General features: G+C 50.6%; 1 protein-coding gene across 2 annotated transcripts in view; it reads right to left on the reverse strand.

Moving 5' to 3' along the window:
- ABTB2 (ankyrin repeat and BTB domain containing 2) overlaps positions 1-14,960 on the reverse strand; it is a 206,790-nt gene that overhangs the window by 38,775 nt on the left and 153,055 nt on the right. The window contains exons 2-3 of one of the 2 annotated variants that reach the window (XM_009007907.4): positions 14,688-14,834; positions 8,297-8,510 (exon numbers count right to left, since the gene is read on the reverse strand). In XM_009007907.4, coding sequence (XP_009006155.1) covers positions 8,297-8,510; positions 14,688-14,834 — 361 coding nt within the window. The remainder of the gene's footprint in view (positions 1-8,296; positions 8,511-14,687; positions 14,835-14,960) is intronic. The other variant, XM_054240748.2, reaches the window with a different exon arrangement.

Genomic DNA, 14,960 nt, shown 5'->3' on the forward strand with positions numbered 1-14,960 from the left:
TTTCTACAAAAAATAAAAAAATTAGCCAGGCATGGTGGAGTGAGCCTATAGTCCCAGCTACTCAGGGGGCTGAGGTGGGACAATTGCCTGAGCCCAGAAGGTCGACACTACAGTGAGCAGTGATCACACCACTGCATCCCAGCCTGGGTGACAGTGAGACCCTATCTCAACAACCACCACTACCATCACCCAACTAATGTTTATGTTTTTAAAATGTAGATCCATTTCTGTTATAAAATACGGGCTCTGAAACAACAAAAATCCTTCTGTGACTTTTGCTGCTCATGCCATTCACCTCTCCCAGTCTTCTATGGCTGTCCTTTAAGGTCCAGTTAAAAATTCCGCGTCTGCTCCGACAGGTCCCCCAACTACTCCAGCCGTCTCAGAATACTCTTCAATGTGATGCCGCTGCTGCTTCTTACCATGTACCAGGTACTATGCTAAGTGCCTCATGTGTATTAACTCAATTGATCCCCACAACACCCCATGAGGTTGGCACTATTAATCCCCTATTAAGAAGAGACTGGGCTGGGCTCAGTGGCTCATGCCTATAATCCCAGCACTTTGGGAGGCCTAGAAAGGTGGATCACTTGAGGTCAGGAGTTTGAGATCAGCCTGGCCAACATGGCGAAACCCCGTCTCTACTGAAAATACAAAAATTAGCCAGGCATGGTGGCACATGCCTATAATCCAAGCTACTTGGGAGGCTGAGGCAGGAGAATAGCTTGAACCCAGGAGGTGGAGGCTGCAGCAAGTCAAGATTGCATCACTACACTCCAGCCTGAGTGACAGAACGAGACTCCATCTGCACCCTCCCCACCCAAAAAAGGAAGAGACTGAGATGCAGAGGCTAAATGACAAACCCGAGGCCACCCAGCTTGAGAGTGGCAGGGCTGGGATTGGAATCTGGGCAGGCTTCAGAGCCTGAGGGATGACCTCATGCACCATCATGCAGCTGAGCTTTGTCCTGCACTGTCTGGTGGGTTTTGCTCATTTGTTTACTTCCGTCTTGCTTTTGCCTCCCTCATCAGGCTAGAGACTCAATCACATAAGCCACTCTTTATCATTCTCCTAGAGCCCTTCTCCATGGTCCACAGGAGTCCAGGGAGAAATAGGAGCTAGTAAGTCAAGCACTTAAGACAGTATCTGCCTGTGAATGTGTGCTCTATAATGCATGCTGTAACTAGCAGTAGTGGTAGTGCCGGTAGTAGTAGTAATCTTAGTAATTGTATTATTATGATTAGTCACAGTGGTAGTGGTTAATTAGTAATAATATCAACAGTAGTAGTGTTGGTAATTGTATTGGTAGCAGTATTACTGACCTGGATATTACTTGAGAATCACATTTTAGGAAATGTCATGCTACCTCAATGAAGAGAGCCTGCTCTGAGTGTCAAACGTGTCGTCTAAATGTGTTTATGGCCATTATAATGAGGAGGAGACACCATTTAATAAACACTTTTTATGTGCCTGGCATTGAGCTAAGTGCTTTATTGTATTATCTCATTTAACCATAGGAGCCATATTACTATCTTCACCATTTTACTGATGAGGAAACTGAGGCCCAGGAAGATGAGCTGACATGGTCATACTCCTAAAAGGTAGTCAAGATAACACCTCTGGGATGACCCAAGAGGCTCACTGCACCCTCCTCCCCTTGGTCATCATCAGAAGCCCCAGGTGGCAAGGTGGCATGCACCTATAATCCCAGCTACTCGGGAGGCCGAGGTGGCAGGATCACTTGTGCCCAGGAATTCAAGGCTGCAGTGAGCCATGATTGTGCCACTGCATTCCAGCCTGGGTGACAGAGTGAGCCAGTCTCTTAAAGAAAAAGCCCCAGGTCTCCATTTGCAACCAAGTGGCTGGAACCCAGAGCACTGACACTTTTGTTGGATCCAGCAATTTGAAATTCTGTCCAGCCTGGTATGGAACAGGGAAACCAATATCGAGGCCGGACACACACTTATCTTCTGCCAGGATCTCACCCGGACAAAAGCTTCAGCCTCTGAGCAGGTCCTGGTAGCCCTAGCAGAAAGAGTTCTATGGGAATTGGAGAGCAAGATTAGTGTCACATCAGCACCCTGGTCTTGTGTCTCCTTAATCTGTCTGGGGGTGCAGGATCACATAGCAAACTTCTTCAGGGAGGATCTTTATAGGAGCATCAAGCATCAAGGCAAGCAGCATGGGAGGGGCTTCCTGGACCCTCTGCTGCCCTCATTTTGAGAAGGGTTCAGGCCCCAAGGTGGGAAGTACGGGAAGAAGGACAATAAAACCCAGCCAATCACAAATAGCTGGACCATTGTGGGCAGGACCGTCTCAGCCACAAGCTCAGTCCTGTGTGTCTTGGCCCACAAGGTCCATCATTTCTGTGCTCCATCCTGCACCACGCTGCCCGTGTTCTCTTGCTCTGCTCCTCCCCATCGCCCTCTCTCCTGGGTGCCTTGCTTCCTCTAGCAACTTGGTCTCTGTATATGCTGCTACCCTGCCTGACACAAACCACTGTGTTGATCATCATAAGAGCAGATACTCGGTGCAGACACTCACTACATACACGAAAAGTATGCAGTGGCCAGGCACAGTGGCTCATGGCTATAATCCCAGCACTTTGGGAGGCCAAGGCAGGAGGATCACTTGAGCCCAGGAGTTTGAGACCAGCCTGGGCAACATGGCAAGACCCCATTTCTAAAAAAAAAAAAAAAAAAAAAAATTCTTTTTGAGAGAGTCTCTCTCTGTCACCAGGCTGGAGTGCAGTGGCGCAATCTCGGCTCACTGCAACCTCTGCCTCCCGGGTTTAGGCAATTCTCATGCCTCAGCCTCCCAAGTAGCTGGGGCTACCAGCACGTGCCACCACACCCAGCTAATTTTGTATTTTTAGTAGAGACAGGGTTTCACCATGTTGGCCAGGATGATTTCGATCTCCTGACCTTGTGATTCACCCGCCTCAACATCCCAAAGTGCTGAGATTATAGGTGTGAGCCATTATGCCCGGCCCAAAAATTTTTTTAAAAGTTAGCCAGGTGTGGTGGGGCATACCTGTGGGCCCAGTTACTTGGGAGGCTGAGGTGGAAGGATTGATTGAGCCCAGGATGTCAAGGAGGCAGTGAACTGAGACTGTGCCTCTGCACTACAGCCTGGGAGACAGAGTGAGACCCTGTTTCCAAGAAAACCCCAAAAGTATGTTAACTCATTGGGTCTTCATGCCTTACAGGTGATTAAGAGCCTTGAAGAGGTTACATGACTGGTTGAAGGTTATAAAAAGTGGCAAGGTAGATCTCAAATACACACCTTTGAATAGCAGTGCCTTCCTCAGATGGGGCTATTCTGGCTGGCTAAGGAGCCATGATACCAGATGTTTCTAGCCCGACCCTAAATTAGAACTCTGGGAAGGGCTCCACACTCCCCCTGTTTTTGTGTCCTGGACACCAGCAGGCTCCAAGCCTTCTTCTTCTTCTTCTTTTTTTTTTTTAAGATGGGGTTTCACCATGACGGCCAGGCTGTTCTTGAACTCCTGACCTCAGGTGATCCACCCACCTCAACCTCCCAAAGTGCTGGATTACAGGCGTGAGCCACTGCACCCAGCGGCTCCAAGCCTTCCGAGTGTGCCCCTCTCCACAGAGGTGGAGATGTGCCGTGCAGGGTGCGGAGAAGGAGGCAAGGGGCCAGGATCTGAGGCAAGTGGACTGCTCTGTGGCCCAGTGGCCCTCTGCCATTCCCACTCTCCCTGCCTGGCCACTCCTCAAAGGTCTGGCTTTGGCATCTGTGCTGTTGCTCTCAGTAGATGCCTGGGGGAGCCTGAGCCTCCAGTAACCCAGGTTCTGATGTGGTGCCATGGTCCCCTCCTGTCGACCTCAGGCCCTCTGCACCTCTGCCTGCATGGCTTCCTCTGGCTTCTCTGCTTGATGACGCTGCCTTCCAGCAATTCACTGGCAAGCTGGCGGGCCTCCTGCCTGCCTATGTGTCTGTGTAGTCTTTATCCCTACCACCCCAGACCTCTCATTCCCCAGGAGGGTGATGGCCGAGGAGGTATCTCCTCTGCCAAAGATTCTGTTCCAGCTAGCCCATCCCTCTGCCCCCAGGCACAACCAGCCAGGGCCACGTCTAACCAGATGGTTGTCCATTCTCCTCCAGACCTCAGAGGAAGGAGGCTCCCGATCTCCCTGGGCAACCTGGATCCCTGACAGGAGACTCTTCCACTTTCTGAGCTTGATCTCGGGTGATGACACACCCTGCTGGGCAGCAGCTGTGACTAATTCTGTGTTTTCAACTCTGCCTTGTGCCTGGGATGCAAAGCTGCCAGCGAGAAAGGCACCCTGGGAGGGTGTGGGGCGGCTCCACTGCAGAGCTTTCCCAGGATAGCGAGGGGGTGGGGCTGGAATTGCCCCAGAGAAGGTGGCCCCAAAGGCTGGGGCTCACCCAGCATGCCTCAGAGCTGTAGGATCAGGTCACGGCAGCCAGCTGGGAAAGGTGAGGGGCGTGAGGTGAGAGAGGCCTTGGGTTTGAATCCTGGCCTTGCCACTTATCAGTGCATACCCCTGGGCCTCCCGTCTTCACTTGTAAAATGGAGGTAATGATAGCATCAAACTTGCTGATGTGCTTTGGGCACAGGAGCAGGTAGAAATGGGCTTTAAAGGAAGGGCGTATGTTATCTCACTTTGTCCTACTGGATAGAATTACTTAGCTCACCAATTTCACAGGTGAGGAGCTTGAGGCATGGAAGGGCCCTCTGTGGCTCTGAGCCCAGGCTTCTGCCCCAAAGCCTGAACTGTTTCTTGATGCACCAGGCTCACTGCAGCAGTGGATGAAAGCAAGTTGGAGGCTTCATCATGCCCTGCAAAGCTGCCTGCTCACCATGCTGCTTCTGCTCCTGCTGCTTCTGCCACTCCCTCTGCCCATCATTTTTCCTCCCAAAACCAGAGCAGAGAGCTCTGGGGAGAAGGGCCCTTATGGAAAGATATGAAGGGAATGCCACAGCAAGCTCCACACATTAAGGGATGAACACACGCCCCTTCCCTTGGTCGGCATGGACATGGTCAGACACAGCCCCTAATGGAAGGAATCAGGGTACCTTTCTTCAGAGTGGTGCCATCAATGGTGTCCTCCTGCCAAACCCATGTCCCCAAACTGAGCTCCTTCTCCCATGTGTGTGAGGCAGTAGAGGAGGTCACTTAATCCCAAATAAACTGAGAGAGCCACCAATCCCCATACAGATGGTCTCTACAGCCAGACAACCATGGTCACCCTGAAATCAGGGGCTCTGTCCAATTCCAGCTGGGTGAACGCAGTCTCCCATACTTCTGGGGGGGGGGCAGAAGATGGAGCTTCAAGGGGACGAAGTGAAGAGAGAGACAGAGATGGACAGACAGGCGCACATCCCCAAACTCACAAAAGCAAAGCTCTGTCACTCTGGAACCCTAGCAAACTCCAGCTACTTTTCACATCAGGAGAGCTTTTTCCCAGAGCTCTGGTGAGGGTATCATGGTGCTGGGGCCTTGATGCGACATTGGCGCAGCCCAGCCTGCTGTAATGCTGTGAGCTCAGTGCTCCCAGGGAGGATCTCCACAGCCTCTAGGGCCTTCCCTGTCAGAGTGAGCCAGAGGGCAGCAGGTCTGCTCAGTGCAGGAGCCAGGCCATTGGGGAGCTGCAGGGCTGTTGGCTCCCCAAGTATTTTTAGGGTATCTTCCTTTTGGTGTCAAAACCTAAAAATTTTGGATGCCTTTTTTTTTCTAATGGGGTTCTAATTTCCCATGTGTCTGCAATTCATTTGAAATGATTCATGGAAAAATATCTTTGCTACCAATTTATTTGTGCTACAGATAGTGTGGTTTTTAAATAAACGGTGATCTAAACACATGCACGTGTGTCTGTTACCATGCAAGCTCAGCTGTTATAACCACATAGGGCCGCACAACTCAGATCAGGAAGAAACCCTGATGCTGTGTGTTAAAATACTGGGGGCTGGAGGCTGAGGCTGGGACCCTCCTGGGGGAAAGCCACAGGACACGATGCAGATGCCCAAGGGGGCTGAGGAAAGTGCAAGCAGAGGAACACCTGCCCCCTGGCCTATAGCCATGACAGCCTGAGGGCCCAGTAGCCAGGACAACCAGCCTGAAGAAGGCTCCTGTCCTCTTCTCCAGTCACTTTTGTGTGGGTGTCCCGGCCTCAGCCCGACACCTTACCAAATAGCAAGCAAGCCTCCTGCCTCCTCCTTCCCACATGTCTTCCCTGCCCTTTCTCCCTCCCAGCCCTCTCCTTCAACCACAACACTTTCCCACAAAGCAAGAACAGCTGGGGCTTAGGGCCTGTGCTCTGGCCCCAGCTCAAACCAAAAGCATCTTTGAGGATGCCCGGGGCTCCACCTCCAATCTTCTTGCTGTGTCAGGACTAGGTGACCCTCCTCAGACTTGCATTTGCCTGCCAGCTCCCAGAGAAATAAAACAATGATGACATAATAAGGATACTAGGACTGATAACAGCAATGGTAGCAGTTACTAGGCCCCTACGAGGGGAGTACTGGGCCACTACTGTTTTACATTCCTCTCAGTGACAGGAGGTACAGTGTAGTGGTTATGAGGGCCACAGCTGTGTGGTGGGTCCAGTTAGACTCTCTGTGCCTCCACTCACTCACCTGTAAAATGGGGCTCTGAAGAGCACCTCTTTCCTGATAGTGTGTGAATTAAGTGAGCATCCACCTGCAAAGTGCTCAGCACAGTGCCAAGCACATAGTAAACACTCAGTAAATCCACCTTTGTGCCTTTGTCTTCTGGGGCACTAAGGAAGCAGACCTGGCTGTAGAGCCGGCTGTGGATTGTAGAGCTGATGAGACTCAATGCCCCACAAAGACAGCGGGCAGTCAGGCAGGGGACTGCAGAGCCTCCAGAATGTCCAGTATGTCTCAGTATGTCTCAGATTGTCTTCCTGGTAGGGTGCCGAGTCCCATGGGCTCTGACCCTCCTGGGCCTCACTGTGTGGTAAAGTGTGTGCAGATGAGCCTTCCCAAACCAAGTGCAAGCCTTTCCCACTTCCTGGACCCTCAAACACACAACTCTTGAGCCCACGGACAGACCTTACCTTAAGTGGCCATGCAGTGGCCTCCATGTGAGATTCATGCCAGCACATACAAGGTTTTGGACAAGTTATAAAAAAGCATATTTTTGTCCAGTGCAGTGGCTCACGCCTGTAATCCCAGCACTTTAGGAGGCCAAGGCAGGCTGATCACCTGAGTTTGAAAGTTCAAGACCAGTCTGACCAACATGGCGAAACCCCATCTCTGCTAAAAATACAAAATTAGCCGGGCATGGTGGCAGGTGCCTGTAATCCCAGCTATTTGGGAGGCTGAGGCAGGAGAATTGCTTAAACCTGGGAGGCGGAGGTTGTGGTGAACTGAGATCGCACCATTGCACTCCAGCCTGGGCAACAAGAGCAAAACTCCATCTCAGAAACAAAACAAAACAAAAAACAAAAAACCAACCAAACAAAAAATAATAAAAAAGCATATTTTCTCGGCAGAAAATTTCAAAAAAGCAGCCCTCTGAGAAGACCAATTAGAAAAGGTATCCTGTCCTCAGGCTGACATGGCTCCCCATGCTTCCCCTACTCACGCCCCTCACTGGGTTCCGTTGTGCAGTACACAACCTACACATCTGTTCTTTGCAGTGCTGCCTCCAGCTAGGAAAGTGTTGGGACCCTCTAGTGAAAGCACCTAACTAGGAGCCCACAGGCTTGGGTCCAGGGGCTATTCAACCCCTAACCTGCTGGAGATCAGACAGCTGCCAGGGCAACGATGTTCTCCTCTATAAAATGAATGGATGGGGCAAAACACGCCCAAGACCCCTAATAACAAAGAAGGCAGCAGTGATCATTTCATCACTTTTGAATGGGATAACCCCATGAAAAGAGGTGACAGCTACCACTGGCCAAGGGCCAGTTACCACCCAGCCCCCATCCTACATGCTCTTTCTCAGAACACTAACATTTCTAGGTGTGTGTGGCTATCACATTTTATAACAAGGCAGCTGAATTTCAGAGAGTCCAGTGAGCACGTGCCAGACTGGGCACAGAGGCCAAAGCCCATGTTCTGAGCCTCAGTGGTCCCATGGTGCATCAGCTCAGGGTAAAAAAAAAAAATTCCACTGCACACTAGTGCAGGCCTTCATCCATCAGAATTCCTGGCTGCCTCCTCACAGGCACACAGCACAGCTCCAGGGCCCCTTTCTCACCCTGTCAGTCAGGCATCAGTCGGTCAATTCATGTTTGGGAGCACATCTCCCCAGGTGCTCAGCCCAAGGAAGATCCCTACCGTTCATTGTTCAGGGTCATTCTTGGGGGGTCCAGGTTGGGGTTCTCCATGGACTCCATCTGTGGACATCGCAGGAAGTAGTAGAGTGTGTGGAGGGCATCGGGGGACCAAGTGATGGGCTGTGGCGGCTGGCGGGCCTGGCGAGCAGGGCTGGCTCCTGGGCACAGGGGGTGGCGCCCCTGCATGTGGTGCATGGCACGGGAGACCAAGTCACCTGGTGGGGGGAGGGGGTGTGGAGGGCAGAGGGGAGGAAGAGGAAAAAAAGAAGACAAAGTCTGAGTTCACAGCCCGTATTCTTCCAAGGATGCTCCTGGCTGAAGCTCCCTTGCCTTAGTGCATAATTACTGTTTACCCTGCAGCCAACAGGCGGAGGTAGAAACTGTCACCTAGATGCACAATAGTAATTTCTTTTCCCTTTCATTTCCCTCTGGCTGAATTAAATACTTGGCAGGGCCTATCTCCTCCAGAACTTAGGCTAATGTGGTTTCTTTTTCAACATCCCCACTCTCTCCACCACCCCCATGGGCCTCTCCCCAGATCTCTGACCGAGGGAATCTCCCTGGGTCTCTTTTCCCAGCCTCTACCAGCCAGGGCCAGGCTCTGTGGCAATTCTCCCTTGCACTGTCTTGTGCAAAACCCAAACTATTTCAGCAGAGAAGGTCCCTCTGTCTCAGCACCAATTACAATCACCATCACCACCATCATCACCTGCTGAGGACTCATTATGTGCAAAGTATGCAGTTCCCTAGAAATATGATTTAACTTAATCCTGACAGTGCTAGGGTAAGTATTATTCCCATTTTACAGATGAAGAGCTTAAAGCTTATGGCCAGGCACAGTGGCTCATGCTTCTAATCCCAGCACTTTGGAAGGCTGAGGCAGGTGGATCACGTGAGGTCAGGAGTTCAAGATCAGCCTGGCCAACATGGTGAAACCCTGTCTCTACTAAAAATACAAAAAATAGCCGGGCGTGATGGCACTAGCTTGTACTCCCAGCTACTCCAGAGTCTGAGGCAGGAGAGTCACTTTAACTGGGGAAGCGGAGGTGGCAGTGAGCTGAGATTGTGCCACCACACTCCAGTCTGAGTGACAGAGTGAGACTTTGTCTCAAAAAAAAAAAAAAAAAAAAAAGGGACTTGAGGCATCTCTGATAAACAAACATTTTCTGACCCCATGCACTCATTCTCCTGGTCACTGAGATGCCTCAGAGCCTGCATATTAAGTTAACTAACCATGGCTGTGTGGCTAGAAAATGGTAGAGTCTAGACTTGAATCCAGGTCTGTTCAACTCCAAAATCCATGGACTTCACTATGAACTAGGCTGCAGCCTGCCCTGCTGGAGCCTGTGGGATCCCCATGTCCTGTGTTGTGTCTCTACCCAACTCAAGTCTTTTCAATGTCTCACCAGCCCCAGACAGGAAATGCCTATCATTGTGAGAGGCCACAGTGCTGAGGAAGGATGAGCTGAAGCAGCCCCAGAATGTGCAGGCACCTCCACTCCAAGAACAGCAGCTCCTTCCCACTCTCATGGGCCTGAGCTGTCAGGGAGGCTCCCTGGGGGTCAGCTTCAGCCCCATCCCTGGTGACTCCTTACAGAGAAAAAGAAGTCCCTTACGTCGTGATCAGAGCCTCAGTTTTCTCATCTGTAAAGTGAAAACAGTAGTATCTATCCCACCGATTCTGAGGGCTCAAAGAAATAATAAATGGAAAGCATTTAACGTTATGCTTGGCATAGAGTCAGTACTTGGTAGGGCTGAACTTAGCACTGTTACGATTAACGTCCTATTATTCTTCCTCCTTTATCCTACAGGCTGCCTCCTGTGGACTCTTCCTTCCAGGCCCACTGCCTGCTGTCAAACTCTGCCCCACATTTCCCAGGACAGGAGGAGTCTGTGCCCTGAAATGCCAGATCCCAACCCTACCCTTGGGCTCCATGGGTGGCAGAAACTGGCATCACAACCATCAGCCAACCCGCCTCACAGCAGCCAGTTGTACAGCTAGGTTGGCTGCTAATAAGTTGAAACCTGGCTCCCATTTCTCCAGGTCTAAATGTCACAACTTTGGGCAGAATCACAGGACCACAAGGAGGAGAAATCAAAGAGAAATTTTGTTGAAATATCATTTCCAAGGCTCGACAAGGTAGAAGTCATTATCCTTAATTATTTTTATTGTTATTTCATTGTTATTGGTGGAGAACCCTTTGGCAGCGCACTCCCTGCTGCATGTAGATAAGAAAATCAAGGAAGAAATGGAATCTCCCTTCCAAACTGAGGGAGATAACCCAAAAGTTCAGAAAAACCATGAAGACAGCTGGAGGTGGACATCCCTGGCTGCTTCCATCCAAGCCCTGCTGTGGCCAGTTTCTCTCAAAGACCAGAAAGACAGATGCCTGCAGAGAACTCTGACTGTGATGTCTAAAAACTTAATGCTGCATGGCAATCCATTTATGGGTAAAGAAAGTAGCTTGCTTTGAACATTCTCCTAGGGTGATTTTTGTTCCCTGCCACTTTCTATTTTCTAGGCTTCATGATGAAAAGATAGACACAATGCCATTTAACTTTTTCAGCCACCCCTGTAAGGAAGGCCTTTCTACTCTACAGACAAGGAAACAAGCTTGCAGGAGTTAAATGATCCGTCCCAGTTCCACAACTAGATAACTAGTAATCAATCAGCCAGGACTCGAACCTCGGGTCCTGCTTCCCAAATGCATGCTCTTGACCATTGCATGGCTGCTACTAAAAGTGTGATCTGTGAATGGGGACAGGTCCACACATTACTGGTTTGTAGCAAGTTAATTTCAGAAGAGTAAATTTTTAAAACTTACATAGCAATTGGACAGTAATTTTATGTCTTGCTAATGTAATAATAATTTTAAAGATTGGGCTTGCATTTCACATGTCTTATTTCCTTTTTCTAGACATTCATTTTGATTGTACATTATAAAGGTTTCATTCTGCAGCAGAGTAGGGGAAATAAAATCTCTGATCCTTTACCATAGCTAGTTTGAGAAGCCGTGATCCAGGCTGGGCTGGGCTCTTGGTTTAAGCGTGGTGGGACTCAGAGCTTCTTCTGAAACTTCCCTGTGCTTGAGAATCAGTGGATCCTACACTCAATGAAACCTTAGTCTGTAGCCCAGAAACACCCACCAGGCAAGGAAAAACAAGTCCTCCCTCCTTGTTAACCATGAAAGACTTGATTAGAGGTGCTAGGTTTCACTGTGGTCCTTCTACCCCTCATTATGAGCCAGCAAATAAAAACAGCAGGAGAGAGTCTGGAATTCAGCACCAGATTCAATATAAGGCCTTGAGCATCTGGCTCCCTTCAAAAAGAAGTGTTTTGTTTTGTTTCTTTTGTATTCTCTCCCTTTAAAATTTTTGTAGAGAGGGACAGAGCAAAGGCACAAGTCCCAAAACTCCCTGTGAAGCTGGACCTCACACAAGAGTGAAACTTCTCACCCTACCTGGCAGGCTGGTGTTGGCGAGGTGCAGGGAGTTAATGCATGTCAACCTGGGGTACACGCTGAGGTCCAAGGGGCTCAGTGCCAAGTATCAGTAGCCTCATTAAGTTCTTTAGTCTCAGGGAGAAAAACTGCAATATCTGCCTCCACCTCCGTCTCCTCCCTCCTCCACAGCGGGTTAGCAAAAACCCTGGTTTCAGAGGGAGGGACAGTGCAACTTGATATGTGACACAGCCTGTTCTCCGGTCTGTGAAAAGATGCTATGAGGAGGCTTCTTCCCTTGGCCCTGAGGAGTGGCTGGGCCAGAATGTGGACCAATCCTAGGCGAGTTTTAGGAGAAAACATTTGGTGGGACAGAACTCATTATTCCTAACACATGCATACTCACAGGCATGCACGCACATGCATGCTGCACCTCAGGTACTGTTCTTTGTACCAGGTACTGTTCTAAGCAATGAGGACACAGCCATGGAAAAGGGAGATCAAGTCTCCAATCCCATGGAGCTGACTCTTCTAGTCAGAGGAGAGAGATGACAAATTATTCATAAGTAAATATAGAATACATGTCATGTGGTGATCAGTGCTTTAATAAAATCAAAGTCACAAAAGGGAAGACAGTGGAATGAGGGCGTGGTGTTCATGGAAGGCCTGAATGAGAAGGTGCCATTTGGGCAGAGTCTTGAAAGTGTGACGTACCAATGTATTGGGGTATCAGGGGGAAAGTGTTGCAGGCAGAAGGAAAACCAGTTCAAAGGCTTTGGAGTGGGAGGATCCTTAGCCAGGAGGCTAGGCGGCTGGAGTGTAGTCCACAGAGAAGAGGATGAAGTGATGAGGTCAGATCACATATACATCCTGGGCTAGAGTGAGGATTTTGGATTTTACTGAGTGAGTCAGGAAGCCATTGTGGGGTGATAGAGGGGGTAGATACTGAGCAGATAAGTGACAAAACCCAATTTAAGTTTTAAATGGGCAGCTTGGGGCTGGGTGTGGTAGCTCATGCCTGTAATCCTAGCACTTTGGGAGGCCAAAGCAGGAGGATAGCTTGAGGTCAGGAGTTTGAGAACAGCCTGGCCAACATGGTGAAACCTCGTCTCTATTAACAATACAAAAATTAGCTGGGCGTGGTGGTGCACACCTGTAATCTCAGCTATGAGGGAGGTTGAGTCAGGAGAATCTCTTGAACCTGGAGGCAGAGGTTGCAGTGAGCCAAGATTGTGCCACCACACTCCAGCCTGGGTGACAGAGTGAGGTTCCATCTCAAATAAAACAAAACAAAAAATGGTCAGCCTGGGCTCGGTTGGTAGCAGTGGAGGTGGTGAAAGGGGCAAACTAAAACTCAGGATCGTTTTAGGTGGCAGACCCCACAGGTCTTGGCCCCTTGGCTGGTGATAAAGGTGGAAAGATGTCAAGCCCTTCCCAGGGGGAGGCCTCTGAATGCTCCTCCCTTAGGCTGGTCTGGGGCTGTAACGGGGATAGGGCTGTCATGCAAAGAGGCAAAGGATCAGGCCCTGATCTTGACCTCAGCTGTCCCAGGGAGCTAATGGCTGGACTGCTTGTCTTATCCAGGAAGTCCACAGCCCTAGACACGTCCAGCCCCCGGCTCTGATCCGTGTGACTCGGAAAAGAAAATCACTTTTATTTTCTAAGCTTCAGTTCTCTCATGGGGACATACCTTGCTGAGTTGCTCTGAGGAATAAATGAGACAAAGTGAATACGGTGCTTCACAATGGTGCCTCGCACACAGAAGGTGCTCACTTAATGTTCAAGTATAAAGTAAAACCAAGGGCTCTCCAGTGGACTGAGGGCTGTCCGTGCCCCTCACTGTTTGTGAGGCAGGAGAACTCACCAAACCACGACTGTGCTAGGCCCTGAGACAGCCCATTGTCCAGGAGACACTTCTCAGGGGTGGAGATGGAGCCATACACCAGAGCCCACTTCCCGTGGGGTCCCTCAGGGGACAGGGGACCCAGGCGACAACATCCTGACCCTGCCTGCTTTCATGTCACCAGGAGACAGGGAGTCAGAAATCCTGCTTTCTCTCCCAGCCCTATTGCAGCTCTGCTCTGTAAACTTGAACCAGGCACCTTCATTTCCTGTCCAGAGAGGGGGCAGAATAATGCAGGGAAGGAGGAAGCCACATCCTGAAGAAACAGAGGCTTGCCGTTTATTGTCCAGGGGTCAGAAGACTCAAGGGAATCACAGATGGAGAAGGCAGGAGCAGACGGAAACCCAGGGTGTGCCCGTGCTGCGTGCTGTGGCCCCTGCTGCATGCTGTGGCCCCTGCACTTGGTGGTCTCAACAGAGTTGGGGGGGGATGAAGGCAGCAGGGTATGTAGCTCGATTTCTCAAATAAAATGGGTCATAAGAGGGCGAGCTCAGGAGCCAGGAGGGATTTCACCCCTCCTAACACCCTGGAAGCAGCTGTCAATGGTAAAGATCCAGGTCAAGATCCAGATGTGTGCCACAGAGCCCCGAGTCCTGGGAGACACCACCCAGCCACACCTGCCTTCAGCCAGAGGAGCACTGTGTTATCTTCCTTATTCTACACTGAGGCTTTGGGGGTGCTTTTTACTGAAGAAGCACCAGTTGTGAATTCAGAGCCTGTGGGGCCGGGCAGGTGAAACAAGCCGCCTGGATGAAACCCTGGTCTCTGGCAAAGTGGGGAACACAGGCCGCCCACTTCGCTGCTATTTAGCTCCTGTGGGTCACTGCTGTGCAGGAATGGGGTGCCATGTCGCTAGATCATCTGGTTTTTCAAGAGAAACCAAAAATCCAGATTTGCGTACTTGTAACCTCTTGACCTTCAGGGAAAGCAAGGCACTTGGAGAAGGAAGAGGAGGCCAGAGCCTAGAGGGTGAGCTCTCCCTGCCTTCCCCCCACCCTGGGGACTCGCTGTCACACTGCCATCTAGCTAGACACTGAGGCCACACTTACTCAGCTCTGAGATGCTGCCCACGCAGGTGGCCAGGAGGGACTGCTCCAGGGTCCGGAGCTCCAGCTGGGCATAGGCATCGGCTCGCTCGTCATGGCCCAGGGACCCACCGTTGTAGGGGCTGAAGTACGCAGGGAGGGAGAGGACACCTATGGAAAAGAAGGCACACAGGTCACACTTAGGAAGGAGGGGAAGCTTGGTGAGCCCCAGCCCACTGTGGGCAGGGCTGAGCCCTGCTCCCCTGCTCTTGAGAGAGAGCGGTTCAGTAGGCAAAA

Source organism: Callithrix jacchus, chromosome 10 (genome assembly GCF_049354715.1).
Source record: "Callithrix jacchus isolate 240 chromosome 10, calJac240_pri, whole genome shotgun sequence".
Classification (NCBI taxonomy): domain Eukaryota; kingdom Metazoa; phylum Chordata; class Mammalia; order Primates; family Cebidae; genus Callithrix; species Callithrix jacchus.